Raw genomic sequence first — 20,836 nt, forward strand, 5'->3', positions numbered from 1 at the left:
TATCATAGGTTTTCTATAGAGTAAGAAGAGTAAGTGAAGGCCAGGCTTAGAGGAATCTGCTGTAGCGCTTTGGGCCCAGGAGGAGGCCATGCTGGACGCCCTAGAAGCCACAGAGGCCATAGGCTCCTCAAGAAAGGGGTTCTGTGGAGGCCTCCATGTGGCACAGCGCACCAGTTGGGACCGCTGGTGTGGGTCCCCTCGGGTGACCCTCCCAAGGGCCCTCCTCTTCTCTGCCTCCTGCTGGCATCTCCCTGTCCCCATCACTGAGGAATGCCCATGAGTCTCCTTGTCTTCTTGGTTCTATCATTACCATCTTCTGGGGAAGAATTTAGCAGACTGTAATCCAAGTCCTTTAAATAATATGAGAGATTAACTAGCATAACACAGATATGTTTTTGAGTTCTAAGTTAAGTCGTAAGTTTCTATTTCAGGATGTGTTCACCGTAAGTGTTGGAAACTTGCCTCCTAAGGCTAAGGTTCTCATCAAAATCACCTACATCACAGAACTCAGCATGCAGGGCTCTGTGGCTGTCTTCTTCCTGCCCACCACTGTCGCACCCTGGCAGCAGGACAAGGCCTTGAATGAACACCTTCAGGTGGGTGCACTTAGCATAACCTCTGAAGGAGCATTGCTGGAGGGGACTTATGCACAGGGAAGGGGAACCATGGGTTCATCTCAGGGGCAGAGCATTTGTCTAGCATGTGTGAGGACCCTAAGTTTAGTCCCCAGCACTGAAAAGAATGAAAGAGAGAGAGAGAACAAAAATATCTAAGATGATATCTCTGGCATAACATGCCAGATACTTTTGGCAGAATGGCATTATCATTTATACAGTTAGACGCATGTAATGTTTATAAAACGGAAAGAATAAAGACATGGGTGTGTTTAGAGGGCATAATATTTTTATTCCATTCAGTGACTCAAAACTTTTTTGCATCTGTACTGTATATTCATCTTAGAGAATTTAGATAGTCATAAGAAGGCACATAAGCCAAAAGAGGAAGAGTAAAACCATCTTTAAACGAAGCACAGTGGTGCACATCTATAATCCCAGCACTCAGGAAGCTGAGGCAGGATAATCACGAGTTGGAGACCAGACTGGGCTATAGAGTGAGACTTTGTCTCAAAAACACAGAGCTGGGCATGGTGGTGGTGCAGGATCATAATCACATCCATCTGGAGGCAGAGGCAGGAGGCCCAAGAGTTTGAGGCCAGCCTGAGCCAAGTAGTGAAACCTTGTCTCAAAAAAAAAAAAAATTCTTTAATTCTGTCACCCAGAGATAACTTCTGAAGTGGGTCACTTTGGTATACATCCTTCCAGACTTTGTATTTATATATGCCAACTGTATGTATATATACTTGCATATACACAGAGAGACGTATGTAGAATTGAAGATCTGTCAAAATGGTCAGAAGTGATTCCTGAATTTTAGAGGTTTCTATCAGTTCATGAACAAAAGCTCTGTGTTTCACTGCTTGGAAATGAGACCATGTGTCTCGTGGCAGCTCTCACCCTGTGGTTCTGAGGTCACCTTCAGGTACAGTCTCATTGTGAAGCTTAATGGATACTACATTATACACATATATTTTTCTCTTAACAGGATACAGTAGAGAAGATTTGCATAAGAGAAATAGGAGCAAAGCAAAGGTTGGTATCTAAAATATAAAACCTGTCAATTAACTTATTCAACAGACATCAGCTTTAAGTTTAAATTTTCATTTATAATTATTTGAAGGCTGGGGCATAGATCAGTGGTAGTTGCCTAGTATGCATGAAGCCCTGGATTAAAATCCAGGAAAACAAACTACTTGACAAAACTGCAAGGGGAAACAAGACATCACACTAAGACAACCCTCTCTTCTTTTCTGGTAGTTTCTCCTTGGCTATATCAATTGAGATGCCATATGTGATTGAATTCATTTTCAGTGATACACATGAACTGAAACAAAAGGTCAGTGAATCTTTGCTTGATTTCTTAAGAGTTCTTATTTTCACATTAATTTTATTGTGTCAGAAAAATGCACACACATGGTTAAAAGTGAAGTGGGGCCACAGCTGCTTCTGACGAGCAGCAGTAGTGTCATCCTTGCTGCTCCCTCAGGTGGCTTCCTGAGCCCATGGACCACTGTTTCAGCTGTTTCTCTGCTTCTGCCCCAGAATGTAAAGAATAACTTGTTTCTGGAGTTGTCTGCTATAGCTCGGTGGTAGAATGATTGCATGGCATGGCTTGGTGTGGCATGCATGAGACCCTGGGTTTGATTCCCCAGCACTGCAAAAATAAATAAGGAAATTACCTTTTTCAAATCGTTATCAGGATTTATTAGTGGTACAAGGGGGTTTCCTTGTGAAAGTTCTACAGATGCTTTCAGATCACCCCCTCTATTATATTTTCTTAACCCTCCTCCCTTCCTCTCTCCTCTCCCCCTTTGCAAGCAATATTTAATGTTGCATTATGCTATCTTCATATACAGATAGCTAGAGATATATAGGTAGATAGATATACATATATAGGTATATGCAATACACTTTAATCTGTGTACCCTTTCCTTTCCCCTTCCTTCCCCAACTGATTTCCCTCCCCCAACACTCCCCCATTACCCTAATGTCCCATCATTTAAAAAATACTTTATTGGCATATAATAATTGTACAGGGGGTCACATTCTGATATTTACATATGTGCTTACAATATATCTTAATTAGATTTACCCCCTCCTTCATTGTCCCCTCACTCCCCTCCCCTCAAACCAATTCTTAGGTTTTTTTGTTTTTGTTTGTTTTGGTGGGACTGGGGTCCCCGATAATGGTATGGCAGATTCATACGATAGTTCTATTTTTAGCTTTTTGATGAACCTCCATACTGATTTCCATAATGGTTGTACTAAATAACATTCCCACATTCCTTTTTCCCCTGCATCCTTACCAACATTTGTTGTTAGTTTTCTTTCGTTTTTTGGTTTTGGGTTTTTTTTTTTTGCGTTTATGGGATTTGAACTACAACTTGAGCCACTCCACCAGCCCTTTTTTGTGATGGGTTTTTTTGAGATAGAGTCTCATAAACTATTTGCTAGGCTGGCTTCGAACTGTGATCCTCCTGATCTCTGCCTCCTGAGTAGCTAGGATTATAGGCGTGAGCCACCAGTGCCCAGCTGTTTGTTTTCTTGTTGGTTGCCATTCTGACAGGGGTGAGGTGGAATCTCAATGTGGTTTTGATTTGCATTTCCTTTATTGCTAAGGATGTTGAACATTTCTTCATGTGTTTTTTTTTTTCTTCTGTTTGTTTTGGGGCTTTTTTTTTTTTTTTTACTTTGACAAATATGGTTTGCTAGGGAGGTACTCTACAGCTGAACCACACTTCCACCCTGGACAGGGTTTGTTAATTTGATACAATCCCATTTGTCAATTTTTGCTTTTATTTCCTGGGCTATTGGAGTCCTATTCAGAAAACATCTGTCTATGCCTATACCTTTGAGACTTTTCCCTATGTTTTCCTGTCATAGTTTCAAAGTTTCACACCTTACATTTAGATCTTTTCGATTGTGGTTTTTTTTTTTTTTTTTGGCAGTAGTATGGTTTGAACTTAGGGCTTTGTGCATTATTGCTTGGGCCATACCCCCAGCCCTGTTTGATCCTTTTGAAATTGACTTTTGCAGAAAGTGGGAGATAGGAGTCTAGTCTTAGTCTTTTGCATGTAGATAACCAGTTTCCCCAGCACCATTTGTTGAAGAGGCTGTCTCTTCTTTTCTCCAATGTATGTTTTTGGCTCCTTTGTCAGACATTAGGCTGGGGGTAGAGTGTCTGCCTAGCCAGCACAAGGCCCTAAATTCAAACCCCAATACTGCCAAAACAAAGAAAATCCAATCACTGTGGCTGTGCAAGCTTATTTCTAAATCTTCTTTTCTATTCCTTTGGTCTTTGTGTCTGTTTTTGTGCCGGTAACGTTCTAGTTTTGTTACTATGGCTCTGTAGTGTAATTTGAAGTCAAGTATTAAGATACCTCCAGCATTGCTCTTTTTGCTCAGCATTGCTTTGGCTATTAGGGGTCTTTAGTGCTTCCACATGAGTTTTAGGACTGACTTCTATTTCTGTGAAGAATGACATTGGAATTTTGATGGAATTGCCTAGCATGTGTGAGGCCCGGGATTTGATTTTCAGCACTGGAAGGAAGGAAAGAAGGAAGGGAGGGAGGCAGGGAGTAAGGAAAGAAAGAAAAATAAATAAAGGAAATTACTTTTTTAAAAATTGGTAGTATTTGAGTTTATTTATTTATTTGGGGGTACTGGGGTTTGAAATCAGGGCCTCAAACTTGCTAGGCAGGCACTTTACCACTTGAGCCACTCTACCAGCCCTTTTTTTGTGATGGATTTTTTCCAGATAGGGTCTCATGAACTATTTTGCTGGGCTGGCTTCCAACTGTGGTCCTCCTGATCTCTGCATCCTGAGTAGCTAGGATTACAGGTATAAGACACCAGCACTCAGCTCTAGTCTGTTTCTTCTCCTGTCCTGTAATACGTTGGTGAGAACATCTGTCAGTACTCGTTTTTGCGTTGTTGATTGCTTCAGATAGTCTACTTATTTTTTTTCATGACCCTCCCCCTCCCTCCTGGCTCCTGCTCTAGCCCAGCTTGTCCACTGGTGCCTCTCTTTACTATTCTCCCTTGGGGGGCTTTTTATCTTTTCTTTTCAGCACTATGGTAGAATGCAGGGCCTCATGCTCACCAGGCAAGTGCTGTACCACTGACCTACATCCCCAGCTCCTGTCTGTATCATGTTTTTCCTATTTTCTTCCCTTGGTTTGGCAGAGCACATCCTCCACTGACTTCCTGCATAAGAGTTAGTGGGCAGTAATAATCTGGAAGCATCTTTATTCTGTGTGCTACACTTTTTTTTAATCATTTTTGCATTTACTTACATGTGTATACATTATTTGGGCCACTCCCCCTCCCACCTCCTACCTGCCCCCTCACCCTGTGCAGAACCTGTTCTGTCCTCTTGTTCTCCAATTTTGTAGAATAAAAGACATAAAACATAACAAGAAAAACATGGCACTTTTGGTTTCCTTCCCTCTCCCTATCCCTCCTGTGCATGTTCTCCCCTTAGTGTGTGACTGTGTCCAATAATATTACTGTTTGGGGTCTATACTGTGCATATTAGGGAGAACATAGGATTTTTGACCTTCTGAGCCTGGCTAACTTCACTTAAGATGATGTTCTCCAGTTCCATCCATTTACCTTGAATGACAAAATTTTATGCTTTGTGGCTAAATAAAAATTCCACTGTGTATAAGTACCACATTTTCTTAATCCATTCATCAGTAGTGGGCATATTGGCTGTTTCCATAGCTTGGCTATTTTGAATAGTGTTGCAATAAACATGGCTGTGCAGGTGCCTCTCTAGTAACCTGAGTGGCATTCCTTTGGGTATATCCCTAGGAGTGGTATTGCTGGATTGTATGACAGATTTATTTTTAGTTTTTTAAGAAGCCTCCATATTGTTTTCCATAATGGTTGAACTAGCTTACATTCCCGCCAGCTGTATATGAGGATTCCTTTTTACCCCATGTCCTCACCAACATTTGGTGGTGGTAGTGTTCTTGATGTAATGTGGAATCTTAGTGTGGTTTTGATTTGCATTTCCTTTAGTTGCTGAGCTGTTTGAGTTCTGCTGAGGAAGTCCTTGGCTATACCCATTGCTTCCAGTATGTTCCGTCCTCTTTCCTGTACTAGCTTCAAGGTTTCAGGTCTGATATTGAGAGCCTTAATCCACTTTGAGTTGATACTAGTGCAGGGTGACAGACAGGGATCTAGTTTCAGTTTTCTGCAGGCAGATAACCACTTTTCCCAGCAACATTTGTTGAAGAGGCTGTCTTTTCTCCATCATATATTTTTGGCACCTTTGTCAAAAATCAGGAGGGCATAGCTGTGTGGATTCATGTCCAGGTCCTCTATTCTGTTCCACTGATCTTCATGTCTGTTTTTGTACCAGTACCATGCAGTTTTTATTGCTATGGCTCTGTAGTATAGTTTGAAGTCGGGTATTGTAATACCACCAGCATTGCTCTTTTTGTTTAGTGTTGCCTTGACTATTCATGGTCTTTTGTGTTTCCACATGAACTTTAGGGTAGATTTTTCAATCTCTGTGATGAATGTCATTGGGATTTTGATGGGAATTGTGTTGAACATGTAGATTGCTTTTGGTAATACAGCCAATTTTACTATGTTGATTCTGCCAATTCATGAGCATGGGAGATCTTTCCACTTTCTGTAGTCTTCTTTGATCTCTTTCTTAAGTGGTTTGTAGTTCTCTTGGTAGAGGTCATTTACATCCTTTGTTAAGTTTGCTCCTAAGTATTTGATTTTTTTTAAGGCTCTTATAAATGGAATTGTTTTCCTATATTCTTTCTCAATCTGTTGGTGTATAGAAAAGCTACTGATTTTTGTAAGTTGACTTTTTATCCTGCTACTTTGCTGAAGCTGTTTATGGTATCCAGAAGTTTTTGGTGGAGTTTTTTGGGTCTTTAAGGTATAAGATTATGTCATCTGTGAACAGGGATAGTTTGACTATTTCTTTACCTATTTGTGTTTCTTTTATTTCTTCTTCTTGCCTTATTGCTCTGACTAGGAATTCCAGGACTACGTTGAATAGGAGTGGGGAGAGTAGGCACTCTTGTCTCATTCCTGACTTTAGGGGAACTGGTTTCAGTTTTTCCCATTAAGTATGATGTTGGCTATAGGTTTGTCATATATAGCCTTAATAATGTTGAGGTACATTCCTTCTATTCCTAGTTTCCTCAGACATTTTATCATGAAATGATGTTGAATTTTATCAAAGGCTTTTTCTTCATCTATTGAGATGATCAAGTGTTTTTGTCTTAGCTTCTGTTAATGTGCTATATTACATTTAATGATTTGCCTATGGTGAACCATCCCTGCATCCCTGGGATGAAGCCAACTTGGTCATGGTAAATGATCTTCTGATATGTTGTTGGATTCAGTTTGCCATCAATTTTTTGGAAAAAAATGGATTTTTGCATCAATGTTCATTAGGAAGATAAGCTTGTACTTCTCCTTTTTGGATGTGTCCTTGTCCAGTTTGGGGATAAGTGTAACACTTGCTTCATAAAATGAGTTAGGCAGTGTTCCTCCCCTTTCTGTTTCATGGAAAAGTTTAAAAAGTGTTAGTATTAGTTCTTTAAAGGTCTGGTAGAATTCAGTGGAGAATCCATCAGGTCCTGGACTTTTCTTTTTTGGGAGACTCTTTATTGCTGCTTCAATTTCACTATGTGTTATAGATCTGTTTAGGTGGTTAATATCCTCTTGGCTCAGTTTTGGATGGTCATAAGTATCTAGAAATTTGTCTATTTCTTCAAGATTTTCCAATTTATTTGAATATAGGTTCTCAAAGTAGTCCTTAATGATTCCCTGTGTTTCCTTTTGTTTGTTGTTATCTCCCCTTTTTTATTTCTGATTTTACTACTTTGAGTCTTTTCCCTCCTCATTTTGCCTGGGGCTTTTCAATCTTGTTTATTTTTTCAAAGAACCAGCTTTTTGTTTCGTTGATTCTTTGTATGGTTTATTTGGTCTCTGCTTCATTAATTTCACCCCTTATTTTTATTATTTCTCTCCTTCTGCTTATTTTGGGTTTGTTTGTTCTTGTTTTTCTAGGAGTTTGAGATGTAGCATTAGGTCATTTACTTGAGATCTTTCTGTCCTTTTAATATATGCACTCATGGTTATACACTGTCCTCTTAGAACTGCTTTTGCTGTATTCTGTAGGTTCTGATGGGTTGTGTTTTCATTAAATCCCAGGAACTTTAAAAATTCCTCTCTTATTTCCTCTGTGACCCACTAATCATTGGGCAATGTGTTGTTCATCCTCCAGTTGTTTGCGTATTTTCTGCTGCTGCTTTTGTTGTTGAGTTCTAGTTTTTTTGCATTGTGATCAGATAGTATGCAGGGGGTTCTTTCAGTTTTCTTGTATTTTTTGAGGCTTGCTTTGTGCCTAAGATATGGTCTATTTTGGAGAAATTTCCATGGGCTGCTGAGAAGAATGTATATTGTACTGTTGCAGGGTGAAATACTCTATAGGCTTCAGTTAGGTCCATTTGATCTATGGTGCCATTTAATACTAGGATTTCTTTGTTGATTTTTTTATCTGGATGAATAGAGGGGTATTAAAATCTCCCACTACCACTGTGTTGGAGTATATATGTGCTTTTAAGTCCTTAGTGTATGTTTGATGAAGTTGGGTGCACTGACATTGGGTGCATATAGATTGATAATTGGTATTTCCTTTTGATGTATTGCCCCTTTTGTTAGTATGAAGTGACCTTCTTTGTCTTGTTTAACTAATGTAAGTTTGAAGACTACTTTGTCTGATACAAGTATTGTTACTCCTGTGTTTTGGGGGAGCCATTAGCTTGGCAAACCTTTCTCCAGCCTTTCACACTAAGCCAGTATCAATAAGGTGGGGATCTCTTTTAACAACAGATTGTCAAATCTTCCTTTTTAATCCAGTTTGCCAAATGGTGTCTTTTGATGGGGAAGTTGTCCATTGACATTCAGTGTTAAGATTGATAGATATATGGTGATTCTTGCCATTTTGTTGTTTAAGGATTTGAGTGTGTGCAGCCAATTCAATGCTATTTTCTGATCACTTGTCTTTTCTTCTCCTGTGGTTTAATACATCCTGTCCTCTAGTGGTTTTGTTTGTTTTTATCTTCTTTGTGTAGAATTCCTTACAGAATTTTCTGTAGTGGTGGCTTTGTGGTCATGTATTGTTTTAGTTTCTGTTTATCATGAAGACTTTTATTCTTCCATCAATTTTGAATGATAGTTTTTCTAGGTAGTATCCTAGGACTGAAATTATTTTCTTTCAGTGCTTGACAGATCTCACTCCATCCCCTTCTTGCTTTTAAGGTTTCTGTTGAGAAATCTGCTGTTATTCTGATGGGTTTACCTTTATAAGTTATTTGTTTTTTCTTTCTTACAGCTTTCAATATTCTTTCTCTGTTCTCTGTGCTAGTTGTTTTAATGATAAAATGCATGGAAAGGTTCTATTTTGGTCAAGTCTGTCTGGTGTCCTGGAGGCTTCCTGTATCTGAATGGACAATTCTTTCTCAAGATTTGGGAAATTTTCCATTATTTTGCCAGATATATTTCATATCCCTTTGGCTTGTACCTCTTCTCCTTCTTCAATGCCCATGATTCTCAGTTTGCTCTTTTGATGGAGTCTAAGTTCTTGCATATTCCTTTCACAGCTCTTGAGTTGTTTGACTAACAGTTCTTTTGTTTTTCTTTAATGTCTATTTTATCTTTGTGCTCTGAGATTCTGTCTCCCACCTGTTCTAGTCTGCTGGAGTGGCCATGCACTGTGTTTTTTATTCAACTAAAGGGATTTTTTATGTCCAAGATTTCTGCTTGATTCTTTTTTTTTTTTAGGCTTTCCATATTTTTGTTCAACTCCTTTCATATCTTGTGTTTTCTTCTTTATTTCATGTATCTCTTTGTTTATAGTCTCCTTTGTTTCACTTTGGTGTTTGTTGAAGTCTGCTCTGAGTTCGTTTTGCTGTTTCTCAGGTTTTTTATTTGTGGTATCTTGATATTTCAAGTACATCTTGTACTTTCTGGTTAGCCATGTCTTGTAGCTTCTTCATGAGTTTCTCAGTAATCTCTTCCATGACTTCCCCTTTGAACTCATTAGTGATATTTATTATTGTTTTGTTGGGGTCATGAACTGGGTTTTTGTTGTTGTTGTTCATGTACCACTAAATTCTCTACTGAATTGTTTTTTTGAGAAGTGTAGTTTCCATCCTTTCTTCTTCTCCCCATTGTTCTAATTGGTGCTATGCAGCTATGTTCTTGATTGGCTAGTTAGTAGTTTTAATTGCCTGTTTTCTTTCCCTTGATTTAACTTTTGTGTTGAGACTGGCTTAGTCGTTAGCTCAGTTGGTGTGCTATTTCCGTACCTGGTGTGGAGGTGTAATTCAGGAATAACAAATTCACAGGTTCAACACCACAGCAGTTGTTTACATATTATATAGAAAACATCTTAGTGTTAATATCTATAAACAGTGTGATTTGGGGGGTAATGGTTGTTTGGCTAGAGATAGAAGCTTGGGGAATTAGTAAAGGTGGTGATAAAGGGTGGGGTGTGTGGGGGAAGAGGTGTGGGGGCTGCTAGGTTTTATAGCTTTTGTGTATGTTTGGGTGTATTTCTGCTGTTGTAGTGGAGGATGCTTTTGTCAGGAATTGCAGAGGGCTGGGAATGTGTATGGTTGATACAGCAGGCTAGTCAGCAGGTGGTGAATGTTAGGAGGAGGGGTGTTGGAGAGAGTGGATGAGAAGGGGCAGAAAGAATAATTGGAGGAGAACAATGGATTATAGCACAAGAAAAGAAGAGAAAGTAAAGAGAGTAAGAATAGGGATAAGAAAATAGTAATGGTAAAGTTAATAATACAAAAAAAAAAAAAACCAGGTACAGTATCAGAAAGTTCAGTCTGCTCTGCAAAAGTTCTGGACTTATTCTTTGGCATCCAATCCTGGTATTGGTGCTTCATATTCTGGGCTTTGTGGGGAAGGGTGCTGCCCCTCTGTCTGACAGCTTGTGGGGGAGATGGCTGGAGGGTTTTTTTGCTTTTAACTCTTTTTGTTAATTACAAGCTGAAGCTCTGAAGTGGTCTCACCAGATGACTAGCTTGTGAGCAGTACTTGGTTCCTTCTGTCCACAGGGCAGGTTGCACAGGTAACTCACTACCAGTTTATGAAGGTGATCCAATCTGTGTTTTTGCCAGGTGGCAGCTGCATTACCCTACCACAGCAACTGTCTGGTCAGCTCCTCCCCCAGCAAGGTGGAGCAATTCAGTTTTGAGTACCACCCTCAGTCCTAGAAGACTAGGTCAGCGATCTACCAGGGCCCCACGTTGGGAGGTTGGCTTGTCACCCCACCTCCGTTCTCAGTGCTAGTTCCTCATTCCATCTCTGCTTGCTGATAGTTGGCTCCTATGGGAGGTTGGCTTGTTGCCTCAGCCCCACCCCCCAGCCTTTGTTCCTTGTCCTTCTTTTGTTGGCTAAGAGTTCAGCTCTTTGCCCAACCCCTGTTCTCTGAGACTGGTTCAGCATTTCACCCCACCCTCACTAGATTACAATTCACTGTTCATGCTTTTCAGTTTTGCTGAGGGGGAATTCAATCTGCCCAGGGGCTGCACTGGATTACATTCTGGGGGTTGGGTAAGATGTGTAGGGTGTGTTGCTCACTTGTTGGGTCTGCAGATTTACACAGGCATCTTTGAAACTGGTTAGTGGGGAGAAATGGCATGCCACTTTTCGCAAGGCAGAGACTGGGACTGGGTTCAGCCTGGCAGGGCATAGGTAGGCTTTCCATGGATTAGGGTCCAGGATGTCACAGGGTTCAATTTTGTTTGATTCTCTATCTTCTGCTGTTTGAAAAAATAAGGGGAGAAACAGCCAGGGGTCTTTTTTCCCAGGGCAGACACACCGTATTGACTGCCTTGCTGGGATTTTTCCAGCTGTTAGGTGCAATTAAAAGCTGTTTTAAGGGTCGGTCCTTAAATTTTATGTGCACCTAATGTGTTGGCAGTTATTATTTTGGCTGGAAACAATCAGAATTACCCAAGTGTAGCTCCCACATCTTAAAGTGGTTTCTGGAGTCACAGAGCTCAGGAATTCTGATTCCCTACCATGTCCGCCATCTTGGATCTCCTTTGTGTGCTACAGTTGACCTTTTGGTGAGATGTGGGATCCTGGGTTCAAAGTCATCTTCTTCCAGAATACTGAAGTAGGGTTTTTTTATTGTTTTTTGGGGCAGGGGCAGTACTGGTGTTTGAACTCAGGACCTCACACTTGTTAGGCAGTTGCTCTACCACTTGAGCCACTACAGCAGCCCTCTTTTATGTTGGGTTTTTTTTTTAGATAGGGTCTTGCAAACTTTTTTGCCCTGGCTGGTTTCAAACTGCAATCCACCTGATCACTGCCTCCCAAGTAGCTAGGATTACAGGCATGGGCCACCAGCACTTGGCTTGGGGAATTTGTTTTAAAGTTATTCCAGTCTTTCCAGCTGGGCATGGTGGTGAGTCCGTGTAATCCTAGTGAATAGAGAGGCTTAGGCAAGAGGATTGGTTGAGCCCAGGAATTCAAGCCCCACCTGGACACCAATAGTGAGACCCTGCTCAATGGTTTTGTTTTGGTTTTGGTGTTGGTATTACCAGATCTGGGGTCCCATAGGTTCTTGGTCTTGTGGGAGAAAGAATTCAAGGGCTGACATAGAAGAGATTTAGTGAGGACAGGTTAGGTTTATTCAACAAAGGAAAGTGCACTAAAGATACGGAGTGGGTGGGCTTGAGCAAGTGACTGCACCTAGGAGTGTGTGGTGGGGTGGTTATTGGAGTCGGGCCTTGAGAGTCGCACATTCCTCCCTCACTTTAGATGGGGGGGGGTTGACCTTTGATGGTCAAACTGGGGCTGTCATGGGTATGGGCAGATAGTGATTTTGTTTCCGTGCTAATCACCTGTTAATTAGCCCAAAGGCTGCAGCTGGCCCCCAGAATGTCCATTCTTATAAGTTTTGGCAAGTACTGAGTCTCCCAGTTGTGTGAAACAGGTGTAGGGCTTGGGATCTGGAGCTGGCATAACCTTGTTGCCACACTGCTGGATGGTCTGTTGAACCTATCCCAGATTTAATTACATGTTGTGCTGACTTGAGTTTCTGGATCTACCAATAAATTAAAGGTTAAAAACAGTCTCCCAAAAGTCATCTCAAAAGGCCTGAAAAGTAAGTTAGTTTTTGGAGGCAAACTCTTTTTTTTTTTTTTTTTTTTGATGGGACTGGGGTTTGAACCTGGTGCTTCACACTTGCAAAGAAGGTGCTCTATGACTCTTTCCAGAACACTGGGATCTCCTTGAGTGCCTGGTCCATGGATTGAGTGACCCTAGGGGTGAAAACAAGCCCACTTTGGCTCTATAAAGTCTTAGGCAGGCCAAATCAAATGTTTTGCTACCTCCAGGACCTTTTCTGTATAAGCTGGAAAAGTCTCTATCCACCCAGTGAAAGTATCAGTAAAGACCAGCAAATACTGGTTACTAGGTGGTCAACATGGCTGCCAGCACTCTCCATTCTTTGCAGGCTTTGGGCCAGCAGGATGTAGCTCTAAGTCACAAGTTGTTCTGTTGACATTAACAATGTAGAATGTGGGGTTAGTGTCTCCAGGCTGTGTTCTCAGCCAGGAGTTTCCTAACTTGCCTATCACTAGGGGTATAGGGCCTCACACGTGCTAAGCAAGCACTCTACCACTGTTCCCAGTTCCCGTATCTTAAAAAAAATAGATAAGTAAGAAAGCAATAAAATAAATTGTTCCTCCCTTACCTTTCTGCAGTGCCTTTCAATCATGTATTTCCTAAAACTAGCCCCTTGTTTTCTTGCATTTTTCTCTCTTGTTGCCTACTTTATTGTCTTTTTGTTTTACTTCCTGGGTGATTTTCTTTAATTTTTAATTCCATCTATTCTGAAATGTTAATCTTGGCTCTCCTATGTTTTGTCAGACCTCTTTTCTTCTCTGTAAGTATTCACTTTTATTTTATCCACAGCATTTTTGTGGGTCTCGGATGGTAAACTTCTCTCTTGTCTCTACAAAAACATTTTTAATGTTTTTTTCTTCTGTTTCCTATGTCATCTCCTCTTTCTGAGTTTCTTTTTTTTCCTGGCTTTTCATTTGTTTGCTTTTCTCCATTTTTCATGTTAAAGACTTTTCCCCAAATGTGTGCTGACCCTCTTGTGTTCAATTAGCAGCTGTGGGTGTTCATGGAATGTGGTTGTTCAGGAGTACAACTTTGGGGTTTGTATTTTTTTTTGGTGGTACTGTGATTTGAACTTATAGCATCACACTACTAGGTACGTGCTCTGCCACTTGAGCCACTCCTTCAGCCCTTTTTGGTTGTTTTGAGATAGGGTCTCTCAAACCATTTGCCTGGGCTGGCCTCAAACCATGATCCTCCTGATCTCTGCCTCCTGAGTAGATAGGATTATAGGTGTGAGCCACCAGCAGGGCTCGAATTTTTAGGATGCCAGTTTATACTTCATTCCCCTAAATGAAGCAGCCCTGCTCATTACGCCTAGCATTCCCTTGTTTGTGTTCTAGCTGATTGAATTCCTTAAGTAATGAATGTTGAATTTCCTAAAGTGAGAGATTGGGAATAAACAGCACTTACTCTTGGTCACTTGGGTGAGGGGGTGCTTGGGATCTAACCATGAGTAAATTAATCTTAGAGTTTCAGGGGTAACTGATAGGATAATGATCATAGGTTTAAAAATCTACATTTCATAATTTTGGGATTTATTGCTAAAGTATTGGGGTTTTTTTTTTTTTTTTTTTTTTTGGTGGTATTGGGGTTTGAACTCAGGGCTTTGTACTTGATATGCAGGTGCTCAGCTGCCGGAGCCACGCCTCCAGCCCTTTTTGCTCTAGTTATTTTGGTGACCGGGTCTCACTTTTTGCCTCTCATTTTGGGCTTTCTGTTGCTGCCAGGAGAGCAGATGTACACCACCACACCTTTTGAACTTTTTTGCCTGGGCTGGCCTTCAATCTCTATCCTCCTGATCTCAGCCTACCAAGTGGCTAGGATTACACTTTTGATTCTTAATGGAGTTAGGTAAATTTGCAAGAGTTTACTACAGTTTTTTTTGTTTTTTGGTGGCACTGGGGTTTGAACTCAGAGCTTTATCCTTGCAAAACAGGTACTCTACCACTTGAACCATACCTCCAGTCCATTTTGCTCTGGTTGTTTTTGGAGATGGAATCTCTGGAAGTGTTTCCTTGAGCTGATCTCAAACTTTGATCCTCCTGATCTCAGCCTTCCAAGTAGCTAGTATTACAAGCATGTGCCTTAAGCATCCAGCTCAAGGGTTTACTACTTTTTTAAAGGGCTTACTACTTGACAGGTAAGTGCAAGTTGATAATATGGTATTATTCTATTATTCTCTTTGTTCTATGGTTTTTGCAGAGGACAGACTGCAAAGCTGTGATTAGCACTGTTGAAGGCAGCTCTTTAGACAGCAATGGATTTTCTCTCCACATTGGTTTGTCTGATGCCTATCTCCCAAGGATGTGGGTTGAAAAACATCCAGAAAAAGAAAGCGAGGTATAGTCCTTCTTACTTACAAGTAGAAGATACTGTTGGAAGAATATGCCAGAATAAATAGGCTATGTTTTAAATTTTGAATTACCAGTGGTCCTGAAAAACCAGCATTACAAAATGAATTCACACACTCCAAGATTCCACAACTAATTATGCTTAGCCTAACAAATTTCTGAGGTTTTATTCAAAACTTTCATGTGGTCTATTTCTGTATAAATATTGTGTTTGACCATTTTGTGTGTCCCTAACATAGAATTGCTTCTTCATTTACAATAAAAACTGAAGCTAATAGAATATTAGTTGTACTTTAAGTATTGGTTAATTAATAAAAGATCCACGTGTACATTTTAGTAATCACAAGAACATCTATACTCCTTTTAGAGAATATAGATGTGTGAGAGACACATATTATTTATTCATTTTACAAATAATGTGGATGCCCTCAGAGGATCTTTCAGATATTAATTCTAAATTAATTCTTGTCCTCTCAGGAATTTATTTCTCTATGTTGGAATCTCCACCTCTAACATTCTACTCTTTATTTGAACTCCTCAGAGGCCATTTTGTTGTTGAAGAAATCTTACTCTTTTTGTTTTTGTTTTGTTTTATAAAGGGTCTCTCTAGGTAGCCTAGTAGGCCTGGGGTTATCTACCTCTGTTTCCCTAAAGCTGGAATTACAGGCCTGTGCCATCACTCCTGGCTTCTTTGTGTCTTGATAGTTACTAGCAAGCTTTAGAATTTCACAAGAAGTTTAAGTTGTAAGAAGCTCCAACATGCACCTTTTCCTCCTTTCAGGCTTGCATGCTTGTCTTCCAACCCAATCTTGACACCACCCTCCCAGGCCTAGGTGACAAGAATGAAGTGATTATTTGTCTCGATTGCTCCAGTTCCATGGAGGGTGAGACATTCACTGAAGCCAAGAAAATAGCTTTGTATGCACTGTACTTGGTGGGCAAGGAGCAAAAAGTAAACATTGTCCAGTTCGGCACAGGTGAGTATATTCTGTCCCCGGTTCCACTTATGCTTCTTCCTTAATGTTAGCATGCTTCGTGTAGACTGGTGATGGCTGGTGCCCAGCCTTGTTTGTGGAGTGGGAAGTGGAGTAGCGTGAAGCTTAAGCACAGGACTGTGGAGCCAGATCCCACTGTACCACTCACAAGCCCTGTGTGTCACCTGGGCACACTGCTTGAACTTTTGGAGCCTCAGTTCCTTATCTGAGGGTACTAGCCCCCACCTCAAAGTCTTATGAAGATTGAGCTTATATGTACAAAGGATTTTAAGCAGGGCTTATTCCATAGTAGCTGAGATACAAATATTACTGTTATTATTATCAACAAAACCAAGTATAAGAATCTTAGTCTGCTGAGTTAGAAGGGTCCCAAGGGTATGGACAGACATTTGCAATCAGCCTCTGCCAGGGACCAAGCTGCCAGTGCCACTGCAGCCTTCCTGTACTGTGGTTTGCACAGATGATTCATAGATCTGTGTGTGGAATTTGACTCAAAACATTTTGCATAGTTCAGTGCCATAGTTTGCGCTGAATGAGCAGGTGGCAGTGGCTCATGCCTGCAATCCTAGCTATTCAGGAGGCAGAGATCGGGAGGATCACAGTTCGAAGCTGGCCCCAGGCAAATAGTTCTTTAAAATATCCAACATAAAACAGGGCTGGTGGACTGGCTCAAGTGGTAAAGCATCTTCCTAGCAAGCGTGAAGCCTGAATTCAAATTCCAGTGCTGCCAAGAAAATAAAGTGAATGCACAGGATGCATTTTTTAGAGGAATACTGTGGTGAGGTTTTATATGTTAAAACAATTGTACAGTTTTCTGAAGAGGAAAGTATACACATAATATACAACATGTTCTTTCTTTTTTGTGTGTGTGGTACTGGGGCTTGAACTCAAGCCCTACACTTTGAGCCACTCCACCAGCCCTTTTTTTGTGATGGGTGTTTTCAAGATAGGCTCTCAAAAACTATTTGCCTGGCTGGCTTTGAACCATGATCCTCCTGATCTCTGCCTCCTGAGTCACTAGGATTACAGGTGTGAGCCACCGGCACCTGGCACAATGTTCTTTATGATAGCAGCAGTTGTAGAAAGTAGCATTATTGTTTGTTAGCTGTCACTGTCAATCTGGTGAATATTTAATGGCAACAGCTCACACCAATCTTATTACACAGGTTATAAAGAGTTATTTTCATATCCGAAGTACATCACGAACAAAAATGTGGCAACAGAGTTCATCATGGTGAGTAAAATGCCCTCCTCCATCTTCTGAGCCTCTGTGAAGCTTTAGTGCTGCTGTCCAAGACTTACTCCCCTGAGACTTCTGTATGATGGTGGATGTGTTAGTCAGCTTTCTGTCACTGTAACATGTGCCTCAGATCAATTAACTTAAAAGGAAGAAAGGTTTATTTTGCCTCACAGTTGCCGAGGTTTCAGTTCATGGTCACTTGGTTCTGTTGCTTTGGGCCTTTTGGTAACACAGTACACCATGTCAAGAGTGTGTGGAAGAGGAGGCCTGCTCACCTCATGGGCAGGAAGCAAAGAGAGATGGGAAGGGACCAGGGCCCAAGAAACACCCCCTTCAAGGGTACAATCTCAGCGACCTAGCTTCCTTCCCTGGGTCCCACCTCCTAAAGGTTCCACCATCTCCCAAAAGCACCACAGAATGGAGACCAAGCATTTACCACATGGGGGAGGTTAGTTATCCAAACCACAGCAGTGGACTTCTACAATAATAAAATAAAAGTGATAAGAGCTCATTAAAGAAAATTGGATAAGCAAAGGAGTAAAAAGAGAAAAATTGCGCACAGTCCTACCACCCAATGTAACTAGCATTAACATTTGGAAAGTTTTCTTCTGTCCCTTGTTTTCTTTCTTGTCAAATGGAATAAGCTGAAAAGGTCCAGTTACCTCCTCAGACCAGGCCAGCAAACCCAGGGGTGCTTTAATAAAATGTTTCTTTGCATAAATGTAATAGTTCTTTGAAAACTATTTAAAAAAAAAGTGATAAATGCCCACTGATAATATTATAGTTACTGTGGATCATGATATGAACTAAAAGGATGTAAGAATAGTTGCTCCATAAATGTATAATTATGAAAAAACTTTCTGGCAACAGTATGTCTCTAAGCTCTCCTTGGGAGACGTCCTTCAGTCAATGATTACAGTCAATGGTGTACATGCCCAGAAAGGAGTAATGACCCTTCACTTCCTCTCCTGCAGTCTGCCACTCCCAGCATGGGGAACACGGACTTCTGGAAAACGCTCCGATATTTAAGTTTACTGAGCCCTTTGCAAGGGTTGCAGAACATTCTCCTCATATCCGATGGACACCTTCAGAATGAGAGTTTGACATTGCAACTCATGAAAAGAAATGTCCACCACACCAGGATGTTCACCTGTGGGGTCAGGTAGGTCTCTGGTCACCACAGTGAAAAAGCAGGTCTTTTGGTTGGCTTTCATGGGAGTTTTGTTTGGAAGTTGGTGGTAGTATGTAGAAGCTGTACATGGCAGAACTCCAAGCTCTGCGTCAGAGTGCATGGTCTCACAACCCCAGTGGGCTGCCCATTACCTGTGACCTTGGACACAGGTTATTTAACTCTTCTTTGTAAAATGAAGATAAAAATGAAGGACCAGGGCCATGGCTCAAGTGGCACAGCCCTTGCCTAGGAAATTCAAGACCCTGACCCAGTACTGCAGAAAACACAAAATAAAACAAAACACCAGAATTGTTTTGCACTGTCAACGTCCACATGCTGTGACAGGCAGAATGCCTAGGACGGAGCCCTCCTGGGATTTCTGTTTTGCCACCTGTTTTAGGGGGCATGGCTTAAGTGGTAGAGTGCTTCTGCCCTGAGTTCATTACTGCCAAAACAGTAAAAAGAAAAAGGAAAATATCTCCCTCATGGGATTTTTATTTTGCATATATCCATATGTCGGCCACCTGTGTGGTGCTCCCTCTGGCTGTCCTGGACTGGGCTAGGGCTGCCTGTGTTGCCTCACCCTCTCTTATCTCTCTGGATGCTGTGAGTGTCTGCATTTTCAACCACAGTGTGCATAGAATCTTTCCTGGTGTGCATAGAAGCTAAAGCCCCGAGGTTGTTGGCATTACTCCCTCCCCTGGTTATGGTTAGCTTTTTGTTTTTGTTTTTGTTTTTGTTTTTTTATTGTTTTATTATTCATATGTGCACACAAGGCTTGGGTCATTTTTCCCCCCTGCCTCTACCCCATGGTTAGCTTTTTGGATTATACTAAGGGAGAATATGTCTGTGCAAAGAAAACACAGGGCACAGAGGGACTCCTGGTGTTGACACACAGCCCTCAGCCCCGTGCCTGCCATTGAGGCCCCTGGATTCTTCCCGAATGCAGCCACCACCCCAGCAAGTGGCCTTTCCAGAGGCAGTGCATTGAGCAAACCCTCCCTGGCACATTAAAAGCCCTTCATGTGGCAGGGGCCAGGGCACCACACACCTTCCACAGCCACCCCCATGACCCTGTCTGAGCCAAGGTGCCACCACCCCTCTCCTCACTGCTGTACCCAGGTCAGACCTGCTTGCCCTGGGCCTCTTTCTTCCCTCTGCCCCTCCTCAGTCACAGTTCCTGGTCCTGTTCACCGTAATCTGAGGCTAACCAAGCATCCTAGATCAACCAGGAAATCTGTCTAGCCAGTACGGGCTCCACCTGCTGATCACACAGCTGCACAGTTGTCCTGGTCATCCTGCCACCTGCTCCCCCAGGCTGATCAGGGCTCAGGCACCTCAGCACAGAGGCGCAGGCGCCAGCATGCCTTCCTCTTTAAGGCCCACGTGAGACAGGTGGTGGTCTCAGCTCCGGGAGGTGAAGAGGGCAGTCAGAGAGCCTCCTATGGGAGATGACAGTGGTGGTCAGCACCACCAGTCTGGGGGAGCTGGAATCGTTACTGTGAGGCCACCAGGATCTTCTTAAGTGTTTCTGCCTTATTTTCCATACACACTTGTGTGTTACATACTCTGGCAGCATGGTGTGAGGTCTCCTGTAGAGCCGGAGATTCCCACCTTCACCTTCTCACTGACTGGCAGAATCTGTAAAATACAAATAGACCCAACCTTAAGAATTCTCTAGGGCTGGCAGAGTGGCTCAAATGGTACAGCACCTGCCTAGCAAATATGAAGCCCTGAGTTCAAACCCCAGTGCCACAAAAAAAAAAAAAAAAAAAAGAATTCTCTAGATGGGCCTTGGCAGGAGGGTCACTTGAGGCCAGGAGTTTGAGATGGAGGGAGGCAAGGAGGACGGAAGGAAGGAAGAAGGGAGGGAGGGAGGGAGGGAGGGAAGGAAGGAGGGAAGGATGGAAGAAAGACTTTCTCAATATCAACAGTCAACTAATTTTGAGGACTAAAGACATGTCTCCTCTTTATCAATAAGCTAAAAAATATTTCAGAAATAACTTCCTTAAACTCTTTTTCTGGAAAAATAAATAATTGATCATTTCTTTAATATTTCAGAGAAAAATTCTCTAAGAAAGGAGTTGAGTTTTTTTATTTAGTGGGGTGTTTTTGTTTTGAAGCAAGCTCTTAATCATACTAAACCAGGCTGGCCTTGAACTCATGATCCTCCTGCTTCAACCTCCTGAGTACTGGGGTTACAGATGTGCCAACACCACAACACTTGAATATCAAAACAAGATTTTCTTTTCTAGAGTGAGAGTTAC

The 20,836-nt window shown here is 41.6% G+C and overlaps 1 protein-coding gene across 4 annotated transcripts in view; it reads left to right on the top strand.

Annotated features, from left to right (window-relative positions):
- Window positions 1–20,836, top strand: part of Parp4 (poly(ADP-ribose) polymerase family member 4) — a 98,643-nt gene that overhangs the window by 51,332 nt on the left and 26,475 nt on the right. For all 4 annotated transcript variants that reach the window (XR_012436285.1, XM_074043662.1, XM_074043661.1 and 1 more), the window contains 7 exons: window positions 432–596; window positions 1,603–1,649; window positions 1,875–1,953; window positions 15,015–15,152; window positions 15,945–16,140; window positions 17,325–17,392; window positions 18,373–18,560. Coding sequence is in view for 3 of the 4 variants with exons in the window: in XM_074043662.1 (XP_073899763.1) it covers window positions 432–596; window positions 1,603–1,649; window positions 1,875–1,953; window positions 15,015–15,152; window positions 15,945–16,140; window positions 17,325–17,392; window positions 18,373–18,560 (881 nt within the window). In the remaining variant the exon portion in view is untranslated. The remainder of the gene's footprint in view (window positions 1–431; window positions 597–1,602; window positions 1,650–1,874; window positions 1,954–15,014; window positions 15,153–15,944; window positions 16,141–17,324; window positions 17,393–18,372; window positions 18,561–20,836) is intronic.

This window comes from Castor canadensis, chromosome 10, assembly GCF_047511655.1.
Source record: "Castor canadensis chromosome 10, mCasCan1.hap1v2, whole genome shotgun sequence".
Lineage (NCBI taxonomy): Eukaryota > Metazoa > Chordata > Mammalia > Rodentia > Castoridae > Castor > Castor canadensis.